General features: G+C 52.4%; 1 protein-coding gene across 1 annotated transcript; it reads right to left on the bottom strand.

Annotated features, from left to right (window-relative positions):
• Positions 1-7,352: 7,352 nt before the first annotated feature.
• Positions 7,353-16,096, bottom strand: Bsnd (barttin CLCNK type accessory subunit beta). The gene is made up of 4 exons (XM_029476877.2): positions 15,647-16,096; positions 11,809-11,900; positions 10,351-10,611; positions 7,353-9,339 (listed from the first exon to the last, which is right to left on the bottom strand). The coding sequence occupies exons 1-4, from the start codon at positions 15,821-15,823 to the stop codon at positions 8,940-8,942; spliced, it is 930 nt and encodes a 309-aa protein (XP_029332737.1). The 5' UTR covers positions 15,824-16,096; the 3' UTR covers positions 7,353-8,939.
• Between the last annotated feature and the right edge of the window lie 4,179 nt (positions 16,097-20,275).

The raw sequence follows: 20,275 nt of genomic DNA, 5'->3' as shown, positions 1-20,275 counted from the left end.
CACAGGGTTTTACAACCTGAGTTTGTTGTAAGAAGAGCCACTGGGCAGCCCCCCCCCCATGCCTCTGTTTACATCAAACACATTGCGGCTGCCACCTGTCAGCCTCACATTGCAGGCCCCACAGCACCTGGCTCACTGGGCAGCAGAGATGGCAGGGCCCTGGTCTCAGGTAAAGGCCTCGTGTCCTTGAGGGTTGGGTGATCATTGCAGAGCCTCAGGGCACCCTGTCTCCCTGGAGCCCTCATGTGTGCTCCTGACCTGCCAGGTTGGGGACACACACTCCTCTGGAGGACAGCCTTAGCTTTAGTGTAGCATGCCATGCCCAGTGAGCACTTGAACCTGTTCTTTAAGGTGCCAACAGGTGACTGGATGTGAGGTCCTTCCCAGGATATTTTGTTGAGTTAAAAAAAAAACCAACTAGAATCAATATTATTTCCTAACTATAAACCCCTTTCTCCTCACTTACACATTGTCTGTAAAACCAAAAAAAAAAAAAAAGTTATAACACAAAAATGGGTAGAAAATCCCACTTAAATGGCAACTGTCCCACTTTCTTAATCACTTCTGCACACATGGGTGCACGGGCTCATACTCTTTGCACCTATTGAGTGAGAGTGCACTTGGCTGCAACTGCAGTAGCTTAAAGGAAGAGGTAGACTTTTCTCAGTTAGGTGGAGTGCTTAAGACTGCTAACTAGCCCACTGACTCAGCAGTCACGGCCTTTCTGTGGTTCTCTTGAACTTTTCCTCGTAGCTGGAATACAACAGCAGCTCCATCCATTGCATCCGTGTCTGAGACCAGCAAAGGTGGTCAGTTCTACATTTCTAATGGGAAACCCAAGGGTTTTTCAGGTATAACCCCAACTGGCTGTTCTTTAAGACATTCCTAGCAGAAAATAAAATTGTCCTAAGTGCCTTTGAACCAGTCCTAATCAATCAACTGCAAATAGAATTGTCATAAGTGCCTTTGGGCCAGTCATAATTAATCAACTGTGAGTGGGCATGGGGTCACCACAAGCAAAATCAAGGAAAGAGAGAAACATCAGTCTCCTGCTGCGGGTGTGCTGTTTTATAGTCTGTCACCTTTCTCCTAACTATATACTACCAAATCGTCCCACATCAAGGAACGCACTCAGTCACTCATTTAGCAATCATTTATTGAGAACACATTGCATTCTGGGACCTTATGTGGGCACTGTGGGTATAATTACAAGCATCATGGGGCCCCATTGTCATGAGGTACAGAGCTTAGTGAAGCCTACAGGAAACTACAGGAGAAGTGCATAGAAAGTGTGTAGCTTCCGTTTTACTGTGTGGTACAGAAAAATAGGTCTGGGCTTGACTCCACAAGGATGGTCTCCATGCTGAGATCATGGTCACTGTGTTAAGTGAGGGGTCACTGCGTTGAGTAGAGGGTCATCATGTTGAATGGAGGGTTATCATATTGAGAGGAGCATCACCATGTTGAGTGAAGGGGGTCGGTCTGCTGAGTGGAAAGTCACCAATTTCGATGGAGGGTCACTATGTTGAATGGTCGGTCATTGTGTTGAGTAGATCATCACTGTATGGAGTGGAGGGTCACTGTGTTGGGTAGATCATCACTGTATTGAGTGGAGGGTCACTGTGTTGAGTAAATCATCACTGTATTGAGTGGAGGGTCACTGTGTTGAGTAGATTATCACTATATTGAGTGGAGGGTCACTGTGTTGAGTAGATCATCACTGTATTGAGTGGAGGGTCACTGTGTTGAGTAGATCATCACTGTATTGAGTGGAGGGTCACTGTGTTGAGTAGATCATCACTGTATTGAGTGGAGGGTCACTGTGTTGAGTAGAGAGTCATCACATTGAATAGAGTTTCACCAAACTGAGTGGTGAAACTCATAACACTGAGTATCTGTGCAGAGTCCTCTTTCTGGGCTTGCAGTGGGCGATCAAGCTACTCACATCAACCCAGAGAGAGGCCGCAGCTCACCACCCCAATGTTCTGAATTCCCGAATGGGGGCGGGGAGCCTTATATTTTAATATGCCTTAAACAGCTCAGTGGCTGGACCACTCCTAAACCTCCACGTGGCTAACACCTCCCCTCTGATACTCCTGAGTTATTACTTACTAAAATCTATATTCCATCTTTGCTACCCTAGACCCAATGTGGGGCAGAGCCCTGGGGCTGCTCTTCCCCAGCACTTACATCATTGGTATGCTCTCTCTTCTGCACCTCTCAGGCCTGGACCTTACTGCTTTCTCCGCATGGTGGTTCCACCTCCTTCCTTTCACAGTCCCCTTGCCCGAGAATCCTAAAATCCTGCCTCTGTCTCTCTGCCCAACCATTAGCCGCTGGCAACTTTATTTACCAGTCAAAGCCAACTGGAGCAGGGACCCTCATCGTTTTACATGTGGATTCTCGTGCAATTTGGGGAACCCAATTAACGTAATACATGTGTTAGACCAAATCCACAGCAGGGTTGTTTAGCCAACCTATTGGTGTCATTTAGATCTTAGCATGTTTTAACTTCGTCAGTCAGTCAATACTGTCTGTAAGTCCACCTGAACACACTGCCTGATTATCTTAGGATAAATTTCTATTCTAAATTACAGTTCCCAGAAGTGATATGGCTGGATTGGTGCAGACTGCTGGGGCTGGAGCTCACACTGTGGATCTTCTCTTCTCAGAGCACCCACCCCTTGACCTCCAAGACAGCTTATCCCCTGCCTCATCTCCAACACCACTTTCGGTCTCACTGTTATCTTTCCAAAATGTTGTAGAGTTACCCGGGCAGCATTGTGCCTGGTTGCTTTTGTTTGCACTCCACTCATGTTCCTGGAGCTGGTGGCCTTTCAGCTCTCTCCATATGAGATTTCAGCTCTTGTGTGTGCCACACACACTTCTCCTACATATGTTACAAAACCCCCTCCCTCTGTATCCTTGTAAATCTAACCTTCTGGCTTCCCACGGAGCACCCAAACCTCCCAAATCCAGTCCTGTCTCCCCATCCTTCCACCCTCTCCTGCCACCCTCCATGACCATCGCTAGCCATCTGCTTCAGGGCCAGTCTGGGATATGAAGGTTGAGTCTCCCCTGGCCTTTGCACAAGCAGGATTCCATCAAGTTCCCTCAAGGGAACACCATCCATAGAACAGATGTGTGCCTGTATGCATGCCCTTGCTCCATCTCTGCTCATTCCCCTTGCTTGCTCCCTTTAATCACCCTCTTATTCACTCTCAGTCAGGTTCTACCTTCCTGTGCTCCCCTAGGCTCATCCCTGAGCCCTCAGAGAGCCATTAGCTCATCCCTGAGCCCTCAGAGAGCCATTAGCTCATCCCTGAGCCCTCAGAGAGCCATTAGCTCATCCCTGAGCCCCCAGAGAGCCATTAGCTCATTCTAGTTGCCCCAGGGGAGTCAGGCTCCTCTGACAGGCAAGAGCCAGCCACATCTCTGTCCTCAGTACCTAGCACAGTGGTGGCACTGTGTGAGAGTCCTCATAGCTAGAATATATTGATTGACAGATTGATTGATTGATTGATTGATTGATTGATGAAATCTGTCTACCCTCAGCCCCTAGCTCTAAAGCGTGACATGGCTATTTAACCTCTGGCTCTATTTATCCCAGATCTAAGTGCAGACGACACAGATAGCTCGAGAACTTCCACCTTCTGCAGTGGAGCTGTCATCTACCTTAGTGCCTTCCTAGGACCCAGAGTTGATTCTGGGTCATGTCAGAGCTGTACTCTGTCTGAGCCAGGACTCTGGTGCCTTGGGGAGAAGTACTGGGCTCTGCTTATGGCTCAGCAATAAGGATGTGGCTCCATGGCCTCATGGCCTTCAGGCCTGACCTGGCATTGGTTGCCAATGCAATAAGCCTTCACGGGCAGTCGGTGCTGAATTCTAACCCCAGGCAGGGAACAGGCATCCTCGTCTCCCTCCCAGACCTTGACTTCCACCATTCCAAGCATACCAGTGTCCCTAAGTTTGGGAGACACCCTTTCTTCCCTTCCCATGACAGAGTTGACCTCTGTCTGAGATCCCCTGTCTCTTCTTTTTTCTGTCTGGGTTCCAGCTTGAGGTCCTTCATAATCCATGCAAACAAAACATGGGAGCACCCATCCTCCACTGTCTCTAGCTTGCTCATTCAGAGTGAAGATGGGAAGGGTGATGTTTTTAACCCACCAGGTCCATCCCCTGAGTTTGGAAATGTTGGTGACAGAGTTTGAGTGTCAGCCCTGTGCCTACATTGATGCCTGGTGTCAAGGTCCTGAACACAGTCTGCTTGTTTCCACAGATGACAATAACGGCAAGCGTGGTTTGTGGAGGGCTCATGGGCACTGTGGGCACGCCACTCACTCCATAAACAGCAGCCCATGTAAAGCACCACGGTGTGCCTCTGATGCCTGTGTTACTGCCTCTGCTTTACAAATAAGGACAATTAAGTTCAGAAAGATGAAATCTCTTGGCCGTAGACACAGAGCTGACCGGATGGAAACCTGGCCTCACATTCGTGGAAGATACCCTAAAAGCTGGCCCTCTGTCCCAGGCTGGGAATCACTGTGCCCATGCCAGGAACCTACAGAGTGGGCACCTGGCTCCTCCAGCTCCGCTCTGTCCCACATAAATACTGGTGCTTACTTTCCTAAGCAAATGGTGGAAGGGTCGGGGGAAGGGCTCTAAAGACTTCCCATTTCAGGAGCAGAGACCACAATAGGGAAGAAGGGCAGAAAACAGAGCCATGCACAGCTTAAAAGGCCCTGAGGATTGAGTGGAAAGGGAATGGGTTCTGCCCCAGCATGGGGCAGGCTGGTTCAAGGTCCATGGAGCAGAGAGAGAATTTGAGCCAAGCCTTGAGGGCTGGAAAAGAAGGGCATCCATGAGCAGGTGGACCCAAGCCTGGGATAGCACGAAGGCGTAGGTCTGCAGTGCTGGACATGCATGCCATAGTGGGTGATTCAGCCACAAAGGGCAGCACAGGCCGGATGATGGAGGGCTGTGGGGTCTCAAGCTAAGAGATCTGACCTTTAGCAGAACACAGTGGGGAGTCAGGGAATGTGTGGAAGCCAGGGTGAGTCTCCCACGTCACAGCAGCAGGTGGGCACAGGTGGGTGTCCCATGAGGCCCGACTGGCTGCTCTGCCTTGCTTCTGTGTACCTGGAGCTATAGATACCTCCATCTGGGACCTGAAGGTCTTACGGCTGTATTTCCCAGCCTCTACTTAGCTTTCCTCTGGAAAAAAAAGGACAAATGATCCAACTTCTCCGAGCCTCGGTTTCCTGTCAGGTGGGCTGAGAGAGGCAGAGGAAATCAGGTGCACTACCTCGTCTTACAACTGTGTGGACCACATGGTCACAGGGTCTCCTCAGAGAACCTATACTGGGGTCCCAGCTCAGTCCCCCACAACACCAGTCCCTCAGTGCTGGTAGGAGACCTGGGAATCAGGCTCCCAGAGGTGCTATAGAAGGGCCACTGTGTACCACGTTACCTATAAGGCACAGGCTTCCCGCCCACTTTCCTCCTATTGCCGGCTTCTGAGAGGCAGCAGCAACCTCACCCACACCTCCCTCTCCCTCAGGAGATGCCATGCTTAGCTCTGTGCCACTGGCTGCTAGACCACCACTGGCACACTCTCAAGCTTCACCCTTGTGGGAGTTTTTCCACACTCCCTACCAAGTCACTGGCCACGTTGCTAAAGAGCAAACAGATGCTAAGAGGGAAGGAAGCCTGAGACTGTTTGAATACCTGTGATGTGCCAGCGGGCACTATACCCATTTGTTCATCTTACCCTCACCTCCACCCAGAGGGGTTATCTTCACTGCAGGAATGTAGACACAAAGGATCAGAGACAGACAGTGACCTGTTCAAGCATGCACAGCAAGCACTTGGCAGAGGATGAGTGTGAACCCCGGTCTGTTTGTCTGAGATTTAGGACATTTGCCATGTGTGGTCAACAGGTCCCCAGGCTTTTCGAGGACCAGATAGAACAAAGGATGTGAGTGTACCCAAGGACAGGGACTGGATGTAGTCTTACCTCCTTCTACCTTCATGTGTAGAGAAGGAACAGACACCTAAGAAGGACTGCACAGTGCTCAGGCCACAACAAACCATGAGCAGGCAGTGGTCAGGGCTCCCAGGGCAACTGGCTGCCCTTGCCACCCCTCCACGGGGACTTTCTCCCTACAGTGGAAACTCCCATATCAGACAGGAAGAGCAATTGCTCTGGCATGCAAACCAGTGCCTAGGGCTAGGGGCTGGGATCCAGGGTGTGACCCACCAGGTTCCTTCAGTCCCTTCTGGCTACTCCAGGCCACCATTAGCACCTTTCTTCCCTGAGATCCCATCAGCCATCTGGGGGACATCCAGAGGCACAGGCCGGTATCACCCCACACTGAGTCAGTGAAGCAACAGAATGGTAGGTCCACTGTGGCAGCTGCAGTGAACAACCAGAGAGCTAGGGAGGGCTAAGGTGGGAGAAAGAGCACCACTGCTCCTGTTGCCCAAGTTCTCAACCCTTCCGCGCCATCAAAATCAACGGTGCCCTCTTCTCCACCCATACCTGCCAGTCACCCGCTGGCACCAGAGACTGATGAGAGCCGGAAGGGCTGACATAGACAAACAGCAAAAGCAGCCTAGATGATACACAGGAAAAGTGAATGGTGACTAAGCCAAGAGAGGAGCAAATACCACACCCTGCCCGGCCCAGCCCCAACCACCTCTGTGCGACCACTGCTGTCTTGGCATCAGTGTCTCTTGGTCCAGGCTCTTCTCCTTCCAGAGTCGCAGGTCACAGGATCATAGATAGCAGCCTGCTTCATGAAGCTGCCTGATCTGGAGCAAAACATGCTCCTTGTCGTCAGCTACCTGACAGACACAAGCCCTGATCCCTCAGGGTACCCTTTCTTGCTGAACTTGATGCCCCGGGTTGTCCCCTACCCATGCCACAAGCTGGCTTTGAGTGTGTGGTTATACTCCTCAGCTAAATAAAACATTAGTGTGAGCAGGCTCATCCCAGGCAGATCTGGAGCATGGTCTCTCTTCAGGATAGATGGGGAAGCCCCTGTAGTCCCCCCTCTCCCTTCTGTAGGGAAGGCAGAGCTAGCTTTCTCCTGCCCGTGGCTGGCAGCTAGAGGCTCTTGGTATCTGAGGCCTCTGCAGCTATGATTGTGGGCATGGGGGCCATTCCCCTCCCCATCCCCACCCCACCCCCACGCCCCCAGCTATCCCACATGGTCGCATTGCTGTCTGCTGCTCCCTTCACCAAGAACCCGCAGTGGCAGCCAGGCGTGAAGCCTCATTTTATTCTGCCTGGAGGGGAATGGGCAGTTTCACAGAAAAGAATTTGCAGGCGAATAAAGGTGACCTTTCGAAGTTAAAAAACTTTTTTATTTCAGCCCCTGGTGCTGACTTTGCTCTGTCTGATGTGGGTCACAGTCAGTCCTTGCCTGGGCCAGCAGTACACAGACAGCAGCGGCTACATGTCACCCTACTCTTGGCTGAGACAGGAGCAGAGAGGAGGTGCCTCATCAGCAGAGAGGAGGTGCCTGGTGGAGGCGTCTTCACTGAAGAGGTAGAAATGCCCCAGACATGGGGAGGGTTGTGGTGTGTTCTCAGTGAGCACCAGTGGGCATCTCCTTCCCTCGGCTGAGACCCCTAACCTTCTCCCAGTCCCCTGCTCTTAGACATCTCAGAACAGGTCTAAGTTGTGTAGACCTGGCTGGAGAAAGCAGCAACACCTTTCTCCTTATGGCTCCTTCTATGCTGGGCTGAGAACAGAGGGTTCTGCAAGTTCTGCAGAGAGGAGAGTGACTCTGCTCCCACCCACCTTCTGCTCCATGCTGTGTTCCCAGCTTACAAGACAGCCAGCTGAGACCATGAGCCCTTTACGGGGTCAGGGACCAATGACTGTTTTCCAAGCTGAGCCTGGCACATAGCAGATGCTCAGTAAGTGCCGAGGGCATCAAGTGGAATTACTTCAGCAGCTGGATTTTTGTCCATTCCAAACCAATGCAAGTGTGCTTTGTGAGCTGTTGCTGGGTTCTCTTCTGGTAGCTTTTCGCCTGTTTTTTTATGACTGTCTAGAAGCCATTTTGAAAAGTGGGTGTCAGAGACTAAGAGTCCATACTTGTCAAAATTGGGGAGGGTGACCCTATCGGCAAAGGTTCCAAGATTTGCTGAGATCTGCATACGACAAAGGTCTCCTGGGAACTCTGGTGAATGAAGTCAAGATGCTGTCCCTGGGCAGTGGCAAGCACCAGCCAGAGAAATGGCCGCACAAGCCCCAGAGGGAAATTCTCATCTAGGGGTTGGGATGCCAGGAAAACTAGCAGGAGAAATGTCACTTTGGTGGGTGTATAGGAATGGGTGGGAGTTCACTCAGCACAAGGGGCCCTGGAAGAACACAGCTCAAGCAAGGGCATGGGCATGGGCATGGGCTAGGGGCATGAACAGGAGGGACTAGAGTGATATCCAGAGGTCAGCTCAGCTCAGCAGAAGTCAGCCACAGAGAGTCATAGATCCCAGAGCAGAGAAACTGCTGAAGACACTGAGCCAGGAGACAGCATCGGCTCTGAGAGGGGTGAGTGAGTCCAACACCCATCAGAGGACCAAAACACAGTGGACGTGGGGTTCTCAGAGGCCCTAGGTAGCACCACAGGAGGCCCAATCAGAAGCCAGCATCAGGAGATGGAAAAGGGCTTCTGAGGGTCTGTCACACAGCCTCAGAAAACCCCACTCTCCCTGCAGGTCAGCAGAACAAGCTACAACCAGACCCATGTGGCTCGCTGGGGGGAGGATTGCTGCCCCCATGTGTGTTCCTTTTAGTTCCCAAGATACTTCAGTTCACTGCCTCACTTGGCCCTCCACACAATCCTGTTTGGGACTTGGAAAACTGAGCCCTTGAGGAGTCCCATGAAGACAGCAGTGCTGTCAGGCTAGACGCAGGGAGCAGTTTCATCTCAGCCCTGGATGTCAGGCTCGAAGCCCAACTCTTTGTCGGGTAGGGGGTCCCCAGGGCTGTCTGGCAGGCCATAGTACAGGTCTTCCTCCTCCTGCTCCGGTTCTTCTGCGCGTGCCTGGACAGTCTCCCCCTTCATCCTCAGGGACCATCGCTGCTTGCTGGGTAGCGCTGCCTCCCGTGCCTGCCCATCCAGGACCGTGTCCTCAGATGTAGGGGTGTCATCAATCAGAGCAAAGTCACTGAAGCGATCCAGTGGACCTCTGCTGGCCCAGGGCACCTGCCTGTGTGGCTCATCCCTGTCGGGGGATGGATGAAGGCTGCCGCCTTCGCTGGAGCCCACGTCCAGGTCGTCATGGAATGAGGCCAAGGGTGCAGAGCCTTGGGGACCCACTGAAGAGCTGCAGAGACAGAGACAATGAGTGAAGGGTAGGTCACGAGTTACATTGTCTGGGTCCAGATCTCAGCCACTAGCTGCAGAGAGTCCCTATCTCTGAGTCTCCTTTCATTCCCCTGGAAATTGAGGGCTGTGGGAATCCTCTCATGAGGTAGTTTCTGAGATTTACAGAAGGTAAATTGTTCAAAGTACTTCATACAGTGCCCGGCACAGAGTAGGTGCTCAAGCAACAGAGCTGTTAGGAAGGGAGGAGTGGGGAGGGATGGAGTGGGGAGAGAAGGAGGGAGGGAGGGAGGGAGGGAGGGAGGGAGGGAGGGAGGGAGGGAGGGAGGAAGGAAGGAAGGAAGGAAGGAAGGAAGAAAGAAAGAAAGAAAGAAAGAAAGAAAGAAAGAAAGAAAGAAAGAAAGAAAGAAAGAAAGAAAGAAAGAAAGAAAGAAAGAGGGGAAGGAAGAGAGAAAAAAAACCCAAGTGGCTCATCCTGAACTGCAGGCATTCCAGATTCTTCTCTGTCCCCTCACAGTCCCTCTGTGTCCCTTTCTGCCTCCCCAGAATCTCCAGGAAACAAGAGGGCTGTCGAGGTCTGAGAAGGAATTGGTGTCTGGTAATGCCGGAACGTGTGGATGAGTGGATCAATCAGAGATAGACTCAAAAATAAACAGGAACTGAGTTGTGGCAGGGATGAACTTGCCCAAGCTACAAAGCAGGTCACAGCCAGTATTTAAAGCCAAGTCCTATGGTTCCTGCCCCCCCCTGCTGCTCCCGAGCATTTGGGAAAAGAACTATGTGCTGGCTACTTAAATTTTTGTCCCTGTGGGATGGAAATGGCTGTTCTGCCCATGAGAGAAACTGCTTGGGAGAGTCTAAAACCCACCACACTTAATAAGCCAATTAACACCGAGGTCCACTAAAGCCCCAGCCCAGCCTCACTTGTCTGTGACCCCTGCTGCCTGTTCCTCATTCCCAAGTGTCCTTGCCACCCTCACAGTGTCCAGACCGCCCTTCGTTGCCCACTCACCTGCTCTGAGAATGAGATTTCTCTCCCTCGTTCTCATCTGACCCTCTATGGACGACCACCGGAGCCTCCATCCAGGCCTGAGCAGTACGAGGCTCGCCTTCCCTGACACTGCTGGCTCCTGTCTTCAGCTCGGGGGCCAGCAGTGGCCTGGGGTCCTCACTGTAGCCCATGACCTTCATTTGGATGTGAGTGAAGTCTGGGAGGCTCTGGTCATAGGCGGCTTCTTCCCACAGCCTGACGTAGGGGGCCTGGGGGCTGGGTCTGACAGACAGTGGGAGAGGAGTCAGACAGGAAGACATGAGTTTCCTCACCATGACCCCCTGTCTGCCATGGGGGTGGGGTGGGCCCGTTGATTTCACAAGAAAAATCTCAGGGATATCACTGGGCCCTGGCCACAGATGATGAGGCTAAGGCCCAACTAGGTGAGTAAATTAAGTGGTCTGACCCCAAGTCAACTTCACACAACATCCCCAAAGGTATCCTCAACTTGAGATGGTGAGATGGAGAGGACCCAGCATGAAGGCTCGCTGAGCCATTGCACAAGAATCACTATTGTGGGTTCACAGCTCTGATGAGGAGTAGAGAAAGCCACAGAGTGAGCCACGGCTGCTGTTAGGCTCCCTGCCTACAAGGCTGCAGAGTGATTGACTCTACACTTCCCGCAACTCCAGGAGGAAACTGAGGCATGTACGTAAAGTGCCTCATACACACAGAGACACAGACCACGCCTGCTTGGTGGACCAGGGCCATAGTGATCGGTCTCTGCCGCTGTGCTTCAGAGACTAGGTCCTCATCCAAGGTCACATGACTGGGAGGTGACAAGATAAAGGAAGAAACCCCAGGTAGCCCGAGCTAGTTACAGGCCCTGAGCTAGTGTTTGGGGTGGCCACTGTTTCTCACTGGGACACTTCTCCCTGTGTATCAGGAGTGGAAAATGACAGTGTTAACAAACTACCCAAAGCAAGCAGAGTGGCTCTCAGCGCCCCCTAGCTGCAGAGCCTGTAGCCTGGCCTTTGGAGCTTGGGAGTCACTGCTCAAGGGATTAGCCAAAGCCAAAGGGTTCTCAGCTGTGCTTCAAGCTAGAACCAGAGCTTGGCACCTCCGGGGGTGGGGTGGGGGGAGACAGGCTGTGGCCAAATCAGGCCAGGATTCACGCCTGTCTCCTTTACTGACTCCCAGTGGGATCTGAGGCTTGTGCGTCTCTGAACCTCCATCTCCACATACCCAACATAGGAATGACAGTGTTAATGCACACAACTGAGAGTCTGAGACAACCTACGATTTCAAAGAGTGCGTTCTCAGAAAAATCAAGGCAAGGAGGAAACTGGATAGGACAAGCCAGAGACACAGGCACCCAACCCAGACATCCTGGTCCTCCCCCTCCTTACTTCTTCCTTGCTCCCCTCCTCTACACTTTTGACAGGAGGCTGGACTGAGAGCCATTCTGCCCACGCTTACCTCTTTACCTCTGAAAGCCCGGTCTCCAGCAGGCTCAGGGCCTTTGGGGACAAGATGCCTTGGAAGTCAGAGTCTGCTGGCACAAAGGTGATCTGTGAGGAGAAAGGACATGGTCCCTGCAGTTGGCCACGTCTGGAGCTAGCTGTCTAGCTGGGCCCAGTTGGCTGCTGGGCCTGGAGCCTCTGCACCCTTTTCTGCATTGTACAGTGGAAGGGGGACCTGGAAGGGTCTCTGCTTGATGTCAGAGTTTCTGTTCATAGCCTGAGCTATGGTAGCTCCAGTGGGTAGACAGATCTCCAGGCTCCTGCCCATCCCATGTTCTCCCCTTACTGGACAATCCCTGGAGAACCTGCCATGGGCAGACACCATGCTGAGCACTGGGGACAGTGTAAGTGACAGAGACGCCCTGCCCTGGGGTCCAGCCCATCATGTCCCAGAGGTCTCTACAAAGGATTCTCTATTTGCACCTGTGGAAAGCCAGTCACTGACCTGTCATTCACAGGACATGTCTATAATGGGGAGGCAGAGATATAGATAGCTGTGAGTGTGCCCCAAAGTGCCACCCCTGAACTTTCCGGATCAATCAGCCAAGCCACAGGAGTGGCCACTGGAGTGGGAAGGCAGGCCATGAGGGTGGGAGTCCGGTGAGGCAGTCCTGGAGAGTCCTGGGAGCTATCCCTCCTTCCAGAGCCTCCTTGAGCTCTTGGAGTTAATGAAAGACACCTCCAAGAGACACCTACTCCTCCATGCTCAGAGAAACCCTGTGAACCACAATCAGGATAATAAAATCCAAGGAGCATAGGCCACAGCATGTGGTCGGCCTTCGGAAGGAAGTTCTGAACCTGAAGGCATGATGCTGAGTGAAATCAGCCAGGTAGGGATGGGGCAGACACAAATACTTAAGGTTTCCATTTCCCTGGTGCGCCAAGCTGTGAAAAGTCAGAGAGGCAGAGAGGAGTCCCAAGACTCCTTGTTAGTCCCAAGACTAACAAGAATAGTAGTGGGGTACTATCGTATGGTGGGTGCAAACCTTTTATTTCCCAGTTTGGAAAGAGTTCTGGAGATGGGGTGACCACATTGCTAATGTGCCTAATGCTTCATACTGCGTGCTTACCCACCATGTATCTTGTGCTTATATGTTTTACGGAGCTTTTGATGGTCTGTGTCCCAAGAGAGCTGGGGGCAGAGGACTCTTTGAGCCACACAGAGGACTACCTGGACACCCAGCTTCTCCGAAAATCACAACCTGGTCTTCCTGAAGTTCAAGCCGCTGATCTCACAAGTCTGAACACTTGTCATGCAACATCTGGTGAGCCTCTGATGAGCCTCTGGCGAATGGCTCCAGATTCATAAACAGCGCTCTCTGCCTCTTCCCACAGAGTACAGTGAGGGAGGGATGCACTGGGCACCAGCACAGCTTCATGAGGACGGAAAGACGGGCACGATGGGTAGAGGAGCTTTTACGTTCCTTTAGAGGCACCACTCACTCCCTGGCAGCAGTCTAAGCATCTTACTTACATCTGTGTTAAGGATGCTCTGTGGCCAGCGGGCTCATGGCCCAGATATCATCATCATCATCATCATCATTACCACCACCACCGTCCGTACTATCTCAACCGTTAACATCATCACCATCACCACCATCATCACCATCACCACCATTTTCATCCCCATTGTCATCATTGCCACCACATTCATGATCACATCATGGACACAAGAAGCATGGAGGAGACAGAGAGGAAGCAGCATTCTATCGAAAGAGGAAGGACACACAGAATTGATGATCAGAGGGAGGAATCGGACCTGAAACCCCTCAGAAGGTCAGGCTAAAGATTTCAACCCTTATTCACAGCCACTGGCATTCCTGAGGAGTTTTCTACAGCGAATACACATGGGATCTGAATTCAGGCTGGACACTGACCAGTCCCAAGAGTCAGAAAGTGTAGAGAGGGAAGCCCACAAAGAAGACAGGGGCTCCAACTACCACGTCCTGGTTTTGAGCCCCAGAAGAGCAGACAAAGTAGGGACCAGAGGATGAGGGGGCCAAGGCTCTCCTCTCCCTGCCACTCCACTCCTTTTTCTTCAGCTCCTGTTCCCAGCTCAACGTTCAGGCTCAGCATCTTTAACAACTCCCCACACTAGCTTTATCCTGGCTCAGTTCTCCCTCTTGACCCATGCCTGAGGCCCAGATGAGTACCAGATCTAACCAGGTTTGTATTCAACCCCTAATGGAGCAGCTGTGGTGAGGAGTGGGGGCCCTTTCTCCCTCCTGCTCACGTTGATGGTTCTAATGGTCTGAGTCCCATCACTACCATGACCTCCCAGGGCCAGCCACATCATCTGAGGATCGAGGCCTCTGTGCCTGCTTCACACGGGCACGGGACCAGCACCCCTCCCACCCCCACAGCACCCTTTGCTTCCTTCCACTTGGCCATGCCCCGCATGGGGGCCAACTCTGCCAAGGTCATAGACTTGGCACAGAGCACAGGGACTTGAATTGGGGTCTGAGGGACACTAGGAGGTGTGGTTTCCACCACCATACCATCTCCCCACACAGCCCAGGAGCCTTCAACAGCTTCTCATTAATACCCAGCCCAACCCCCTACCAGCCACCCGCTGTTACCCAATCCCTGCCCTAGGAAGGATGCTGTCTTTTCAACAAACACCCCCTCCCTGGGTGGGGACATAGTGGCTCTGGCCTTGAGGCCCTCTTCTCCCAGTGACCTCTGCTCAGGACATTGAGCGCATAGAGGAGAGTTGACTGTAAACTGCTTTATAAATGGCTCCAAACCAGTTCTGACTGCCCAAGCTCCAGATATAAGTGACATGACAGCCCAGGGCTGGCTACAGAGGCAGCAGGACTGGGAGAGGCTGGGACCTGGCCCCAATTCCTAGAACTCCTGGGTACTCACACCTCCCAAGTAGGGAGGGGTGGAGGAGGCTGAAAGCACAGGGCTGTTAATATCAAGGTTCACTGGGACTTTGGATGTCTGTCCCCCTTTCCCACACCATCGTCCCTACCCACATTGTGCAGCTGAGGAAGCTGAGGTTCAGGAAAAAAAAGTGGCTCAGTCTCCCAGGCTCTCAGAGGCAGACCACAAGTTAGACCCCTGTTGCTCTCCCTATATCCCTGAGAGTCTCTAACTAGCTGTGTGACATTGTGATGTTCACTCCACCTCTCTGAGCATTAAAGTTCTACAGCACCTGAAATGTTCACTCCTCAGGGCTGTGTAAGGATCAAGAATAATAACAGCAGCAGCCGTTGTTTAACTAAGCACAACACTACAGTTGCAAATATGCCCTTCCCTGTCCTCCACACATCATACCTGGGTTACCACAGGGCTATGCAGAGCTGAGTCGGGTAGTATGTGTGTGTGTGGGGGGGGGGCATTTTACAGATGAAAGTACTGAGTCTCAGGAAGATCCAGCACAGCAGAGCTCTCAGCAGCTGGAGACATGGAACAGAGAACCCAGGGCTCACCACTGCATTTTAAAGCAAGCTCCAACCCTGTAGCATAGGGTCTGTAGGAGAGAAGGGGACTCCAGGAAACACAGAGTGCTTGGGACATGGTTGGGATGAGCTGTGGATTCTGGCTCTGATCAAACAGGGACAGTGCATAGATCCTATTGTGTCCCTGTGGTGGCTGGCTCCAGGTCCAGACACAGGAGCTTCTGATCAGCCACAATGAAAGATGAATGGATAAGCAAAAGGATGTTCCCCAGAGCAGAGAGAATATAGGGAGTCCAAATGGAAAGAACACAGCAGCTGGAGGCCAGGGGTTGATGCCGGGGACCATGAGAGCCACCTGTCCTTCTGCCCCCTTCCCAGCCCCCCTACCTTAGGATAGCATTGGCACATGCTCCAGATGACACCCCCAATCACCATGACGCTGCCCATGGCATAGAAGGTGCCGTAGACCTGGGGTCGATCGTGGCTCATAAGGAATGTACCCAGGGATAGCAGGAAGAGGCCCAGCACAATGAAGCCGATTCGGAAGGTCTTCTCATCAGCCATGGTGGCTAACCAGTCCTGGCAGCTGATCAGCACACCAGCAGGGGGCTGCCCGCAATCCTCCTCAAACGTTGAGCAGGCTCTCAAGGAAGGATGCTCCAGGAGATGGCTGAGAACCAAGGTGATGATGCACAGAGCAAGGAGCAAACTCCACAGGCCCAGCTCTCAGCCCTGAGCCCAGCAGGGCAGGTGACACGCTTCAGTGGGCCCAAGGTCCCAGCCATCTAACTTTCTTCCTGCCACTCTCCTCCCCTCTAGGCCCAGCTGTTTGGCGACTGTCGCTCTGAACATAGGACAGAGGTGGGGAGGGAGGTGGGGGAAGTCACAGGGGCTGGGCCAGCCATGGCTTTGACATCACCTCATTTGCCTACTGTGGAGAGGGAGGCCAGACAGGCTTTGCACCTCCCATCTCTGGGAGGCATGGGTGGGGCCACAGTGGCTTTCAGAAGCCACAGCCTGACAGCGTAGACACCTAAAGACACCTTCTCAAGGACACCTGATCATCTAGGCTCAACAGAAATATCAGTACCTACTAAATGGTCACCATCCTAGATATGTCTCCATTCTGTTCAACTAAGGAGACAGGTGCTGCGTTCCCATTTCACAAATGAGGACACAGGCAGAGACAGGTAGCCTGCCCAAAGTTACAGAGCAACTGGGACCAGAGCCGAGAGGCGGTGTGTCTCACTAGCGTGACCCTAGTCAACCACAACATAGGTGAACACAGGGCCAGGCTCGAGCAGCCAAGCCCAGGATGGTTTTGGATCTGTGTCTGCGGCTGTGTAGTGCAGTCTCAGCAGCTGGCTTACTGTGCTCCTCTATAAGGGGGTGGGGAAGGGGGGGAAGGTAGCCAGAACCAGAGCTCGCTCTAGGCTTCCTCTCCCCTATCACCTTTGTATTTCACACAGCCCAGCCATGCGTGAGTGCGTGCGTGCGTGCGTGCGTGCGTCATGGGGGCTGAAGTGAACTGCCCCTGCAGATTAACTGACCAACTGGCTGACTGACTGACAGACATCTACTTCATTTGTCCCTGGTCCCCAACCTGGAAAACCATCTTTATCATAAGAATGACTGTCTAGGGAAGGGTTTCTAGTTCTGAGGTGGCTGATGGGGGAAGTCAGATTGGCTTCCATAGCTAACACTGCAGAGACCCTGAAACACCACAGGTACCCAGAGCAAGGCAGCGGGAGAGTGCGCAGGTGAATAGCACGGCCTCCCTGAATCCCTGCATTCAAAGCTTTCCTGAATGGGCCCTGCATGTTCCTCCCTGCCCCATCTGCCACTCATGTACCCCTGCCAGCATGCCTGCTCACTGGGGTCCCTTCCCATCACTGTCTCCCACCTCTGTCCCCTCCACTTCAGTTTGTAGAGTGCCCCAGGAACTGGGAACAGCCACTCTGAGAAAACTGCCCAGGTGCCATGTCTCTGGTCACCTCCAGCCTCACCCCTGGGATGAAGTTAGGTGAAGAACTTAAACTTTGTCGCCTGTGGATTGCGAAGTGGACCTTAGGCCACCTCCCCTTTTGGTACAATGACATAATGGAGGAAAAGTCATTTGAAGTTGTGACTGGCAAGGGACCTCTAAGGGAGCCATTACAATCTTCTTAAAGAGGCTTGGAGACCAGAGGACGCCGTGGGAACAGAGTAACCTAGGTGAGTCCCATCCTAAACCAAGAAGGAGTCCCAGAGCCACCTAGACATGCTCCCGAGAGTCAGTGCTGAGCATACAGAGGGGATGGACCTCTGCCACGTTCATAGAAGCTTCTTGTGCCCCCTGGTGGCCTTGTGTGTCTGGCACAGTGCTGTCACATCCTCTGGGTGCTGCCTCTGTGCACCCAGACCCACACCCACTTCCCAGATAAGGAAACTGAGCCTGGGCAGTGACAGATCAGTCAAGATCTTCCCGAATGCTTCGGAGCCCAAGCAGACCAATCTAGCTTTGGCCGTTATGGAGAGGGCTGGACGTTCTCCTCTCTGCTAGTCTTTTCTCTCTTTGCCATAATCAAGTCTCTCTTTGCCCCTTTTCTCAAAGTACCTTCTCCCAGAGCAATGGTAGCAACAGTGAATCAGAGCATCTGAGATGAGTCAGTGCTGACTTAAGTGCGTGGTCTCTGCTGGAGTTAAGAGTTAAATAGCCACCAGGGCAGGACGAGCCAGAGCAACACAAACAAGACCCCTGAGGCAGGAGAGGGGAAACACTCTCAAGGTTAGGTGGGAAGGGATGGAAGGGCGGAGACGGTTATATGGGAGGAGCTGGGGAAGGGAGGGTCAATATATTCAAAATACATTGTATGAAATTCTCAAAGGACTAATAAAATATTTTTAAAAGAATTAAATGTCCAGTGCTGATGTTCTGCTGGGTAGTCATGGCACCAAGGCAATTCCTAGTGGCTCGTTGCTGTACGCAGAGATGGATGTATCTCTCCGCCTCATGGGAGGGAGTTCTCTTTGTAGTGGACCCTGGGCTGGTGAGTGTGCTGGGCCCTGGATGCATTGTGTTTTTCCCATCCCTCCCCCAGGGCTCAGGATCTTCGCATGGGGATGGGCAATGGGATTGTTGAATCCAAAGGTGGTAGATTACATGGGAGGAGGCAAGGGCTCAAGGTTTTCCAAGGCTGGGCAGTTGCACGTATGAACCAGTAGCAACTGTGGCAGCATTCTTAGGATCCGCACTGGCTCTGGACAGGCAGGCTCCCTGCGTGGAGCAGGGAGGGTGGGCCTGGGTCTGGCCTCTGGCCAGGGAACTGGTGGCAGCTGGGAGGAGGGTGAGTCTGTTTTCTTTGGTGATGTGATCCCTGGTGGATCAACCACATTTGGGATAGCCCCACTCCCTAACTCCCAAGTGCTTGAGCTAAGGACTGTACTCTATGGGGAAAGGAAAGGGAGAGAAGGAAGAAGGGCTTGACTTTGGGTGAACGGGAAGAGGTGGTCACATAGTGGTAGTGAGAGGGGTTGTTTGTGAGATCAGGGTACATCATTGGGAAATCTCAAAGATTTTTGTAACAATGTTAATGAAAACGACAAAAATAATTCAGTGGGGTTGGGCATCTGCTAGAGGCAGCTCCTGCTCGCCCAGCCCAGTCCACTCTGCTTCTTCCTTGCATCAAGAGGGGCGACAGGAGTGGTCCAGGGTCGGTGGTCTTCCAGCTGAGGGCGTATTAAATGCTGTCTTCTCAGAGGTGTGCCCAACCTGTGGCCAATAACTAGGAATGCAGCCTACCACCAAATTGTAAATTTACTTAAAACACGAGATTTTTTTTCACCCTTCTTTTTAACTCAGTTGTCCCGTTCTCAGTGTGAACTTTGTGAACGACAAGTGTTGTATTGCAACTCAAAGAGTTGAGCATGCCTGAAGGAACTGCAGGTTCCCGGGGGGTAAGCTGCCCAACAAACTACTCAAGGCTAGAAAGAGCAGACCCGGCACACGCAGAAATCTCAGCTTGGAAAGGCAAGGCTCGAGCTGAGGGACTGGAGTCTGTCAGTAACAGAGCTCAGATCCTAGCCAGGTTCTGGAAACTGCCTCTGCTTAGGCTCCTGCCATGCAGGGCACTCTGAGGGCTGAGGTTCGCTGGCCCACACAGCTTCAAGGACCAGTGCTCAGCTCCATCTTCTCCAGCGGCTGTGAAGACATAGCTGCATAATACAGACAGACCACAGCACACACTGCCTGTGCCAGCCATCTTTCAGATCCTTCCTAGGCCCCCACCCCTGACTCCTCTCTCCCCAAATCCTGTTATCTCTACCATCCATAAACAAGACTCCAATCACTCCTGTCCTCACCTGTCCTCTCCCTGTCACTGGTCTCTGCTTCTGCCTCTGTCCCCTGAAGTCCCTTTCTAGCCCAAACAGACATCAGCTCTTGTCATGGCTCTACACAGAACCCAGAAACAAACCTGACTTCTCAGGGTAGAAGCCTTGAGACTTCTACGTCCATAGACCACACGTCCATAGACCATTTTCTTCTTCCGATTGCTCATCCGACCCCTCCAGGCTGTCACTCACCCCAAGGTCACTCTGGCTCTGTGCTGTTCCTGGAATGCACAGACACCCCAGGGCCTTTGCATCTGCTGTTCCTTCTGCCTGGAATGACCTTCCTCCAGATATCTGTAGGGCTGTCCTCTTCAAGTCTGTGGCCTTCAACCTTAGTGGGATCTTCCTTGGTCATTCCCTAGACTGCAGAAGCCCTTCCTTGAGGCATTTCCTCAGCTTCCCTAATATGCTATATCCCATAGCACTAATCACCACCTATCAGACTATACAAATTACCTCCTTTGTCTCTTGTCAGGCTGAAGGTGGAGGGTGGCCATGTTTCATTCACTTCCGTGTCCCCTGGGTCTGGAACAGGGAAGATGCCAGGTGGTATTTGAAAGGGGAGGGGGAGCTGGCTTGTAAGGACTCTAGCTGAGGGAGGCCACCGATGGACATAGGGACAGGAAACCTTTCGGGTGACATTTT

Source organism: Mus caroli, unplaced genomic scaffold (assembly GCF_978045245.1).
Source record: "Mus caroli unplaced genomic scaffold, Mus_caroli_1 scaffold_6, whole genome shotgun sequence".
Taxonomy (NCBI): domain Eukaryota; kingdom Metazoa; phylum Chordata; class Mammalia; order Rodentia; family Muridae; genus Mus; species Mus caroli.
The sequence above is the reverse complement of the archived record's forward strand: the minus strand, read 5'-3'. Positions and strand labels throughout refer to the sequence as shown.

Bases quoted from the DNA above. Each gene is read 5' to 3' on its own strand.
- Bsnd (XM_029476877.2), bottom strand. From the start codon at position 15,823: ATGGCTGATGAGAAGACCTTCCGAATCGGCTTCATTGTGCTGGGCCTC. The intron at 11,901-15,646 runs GTAGGGGGGCTG...TTCTCCTCACAG, and splicing joins TGTGCCAATGCTATCCTAAG to ATCACCTTTGTGCCAGCAGA. The intron at 9,340-10,350 runs GTGAGTGGGCAA...CTGTCTCTGCAG, and splicing joins AAATCTCATTCTCAGAGCAG to CTCTTCAGTGGGTCCCCAAG.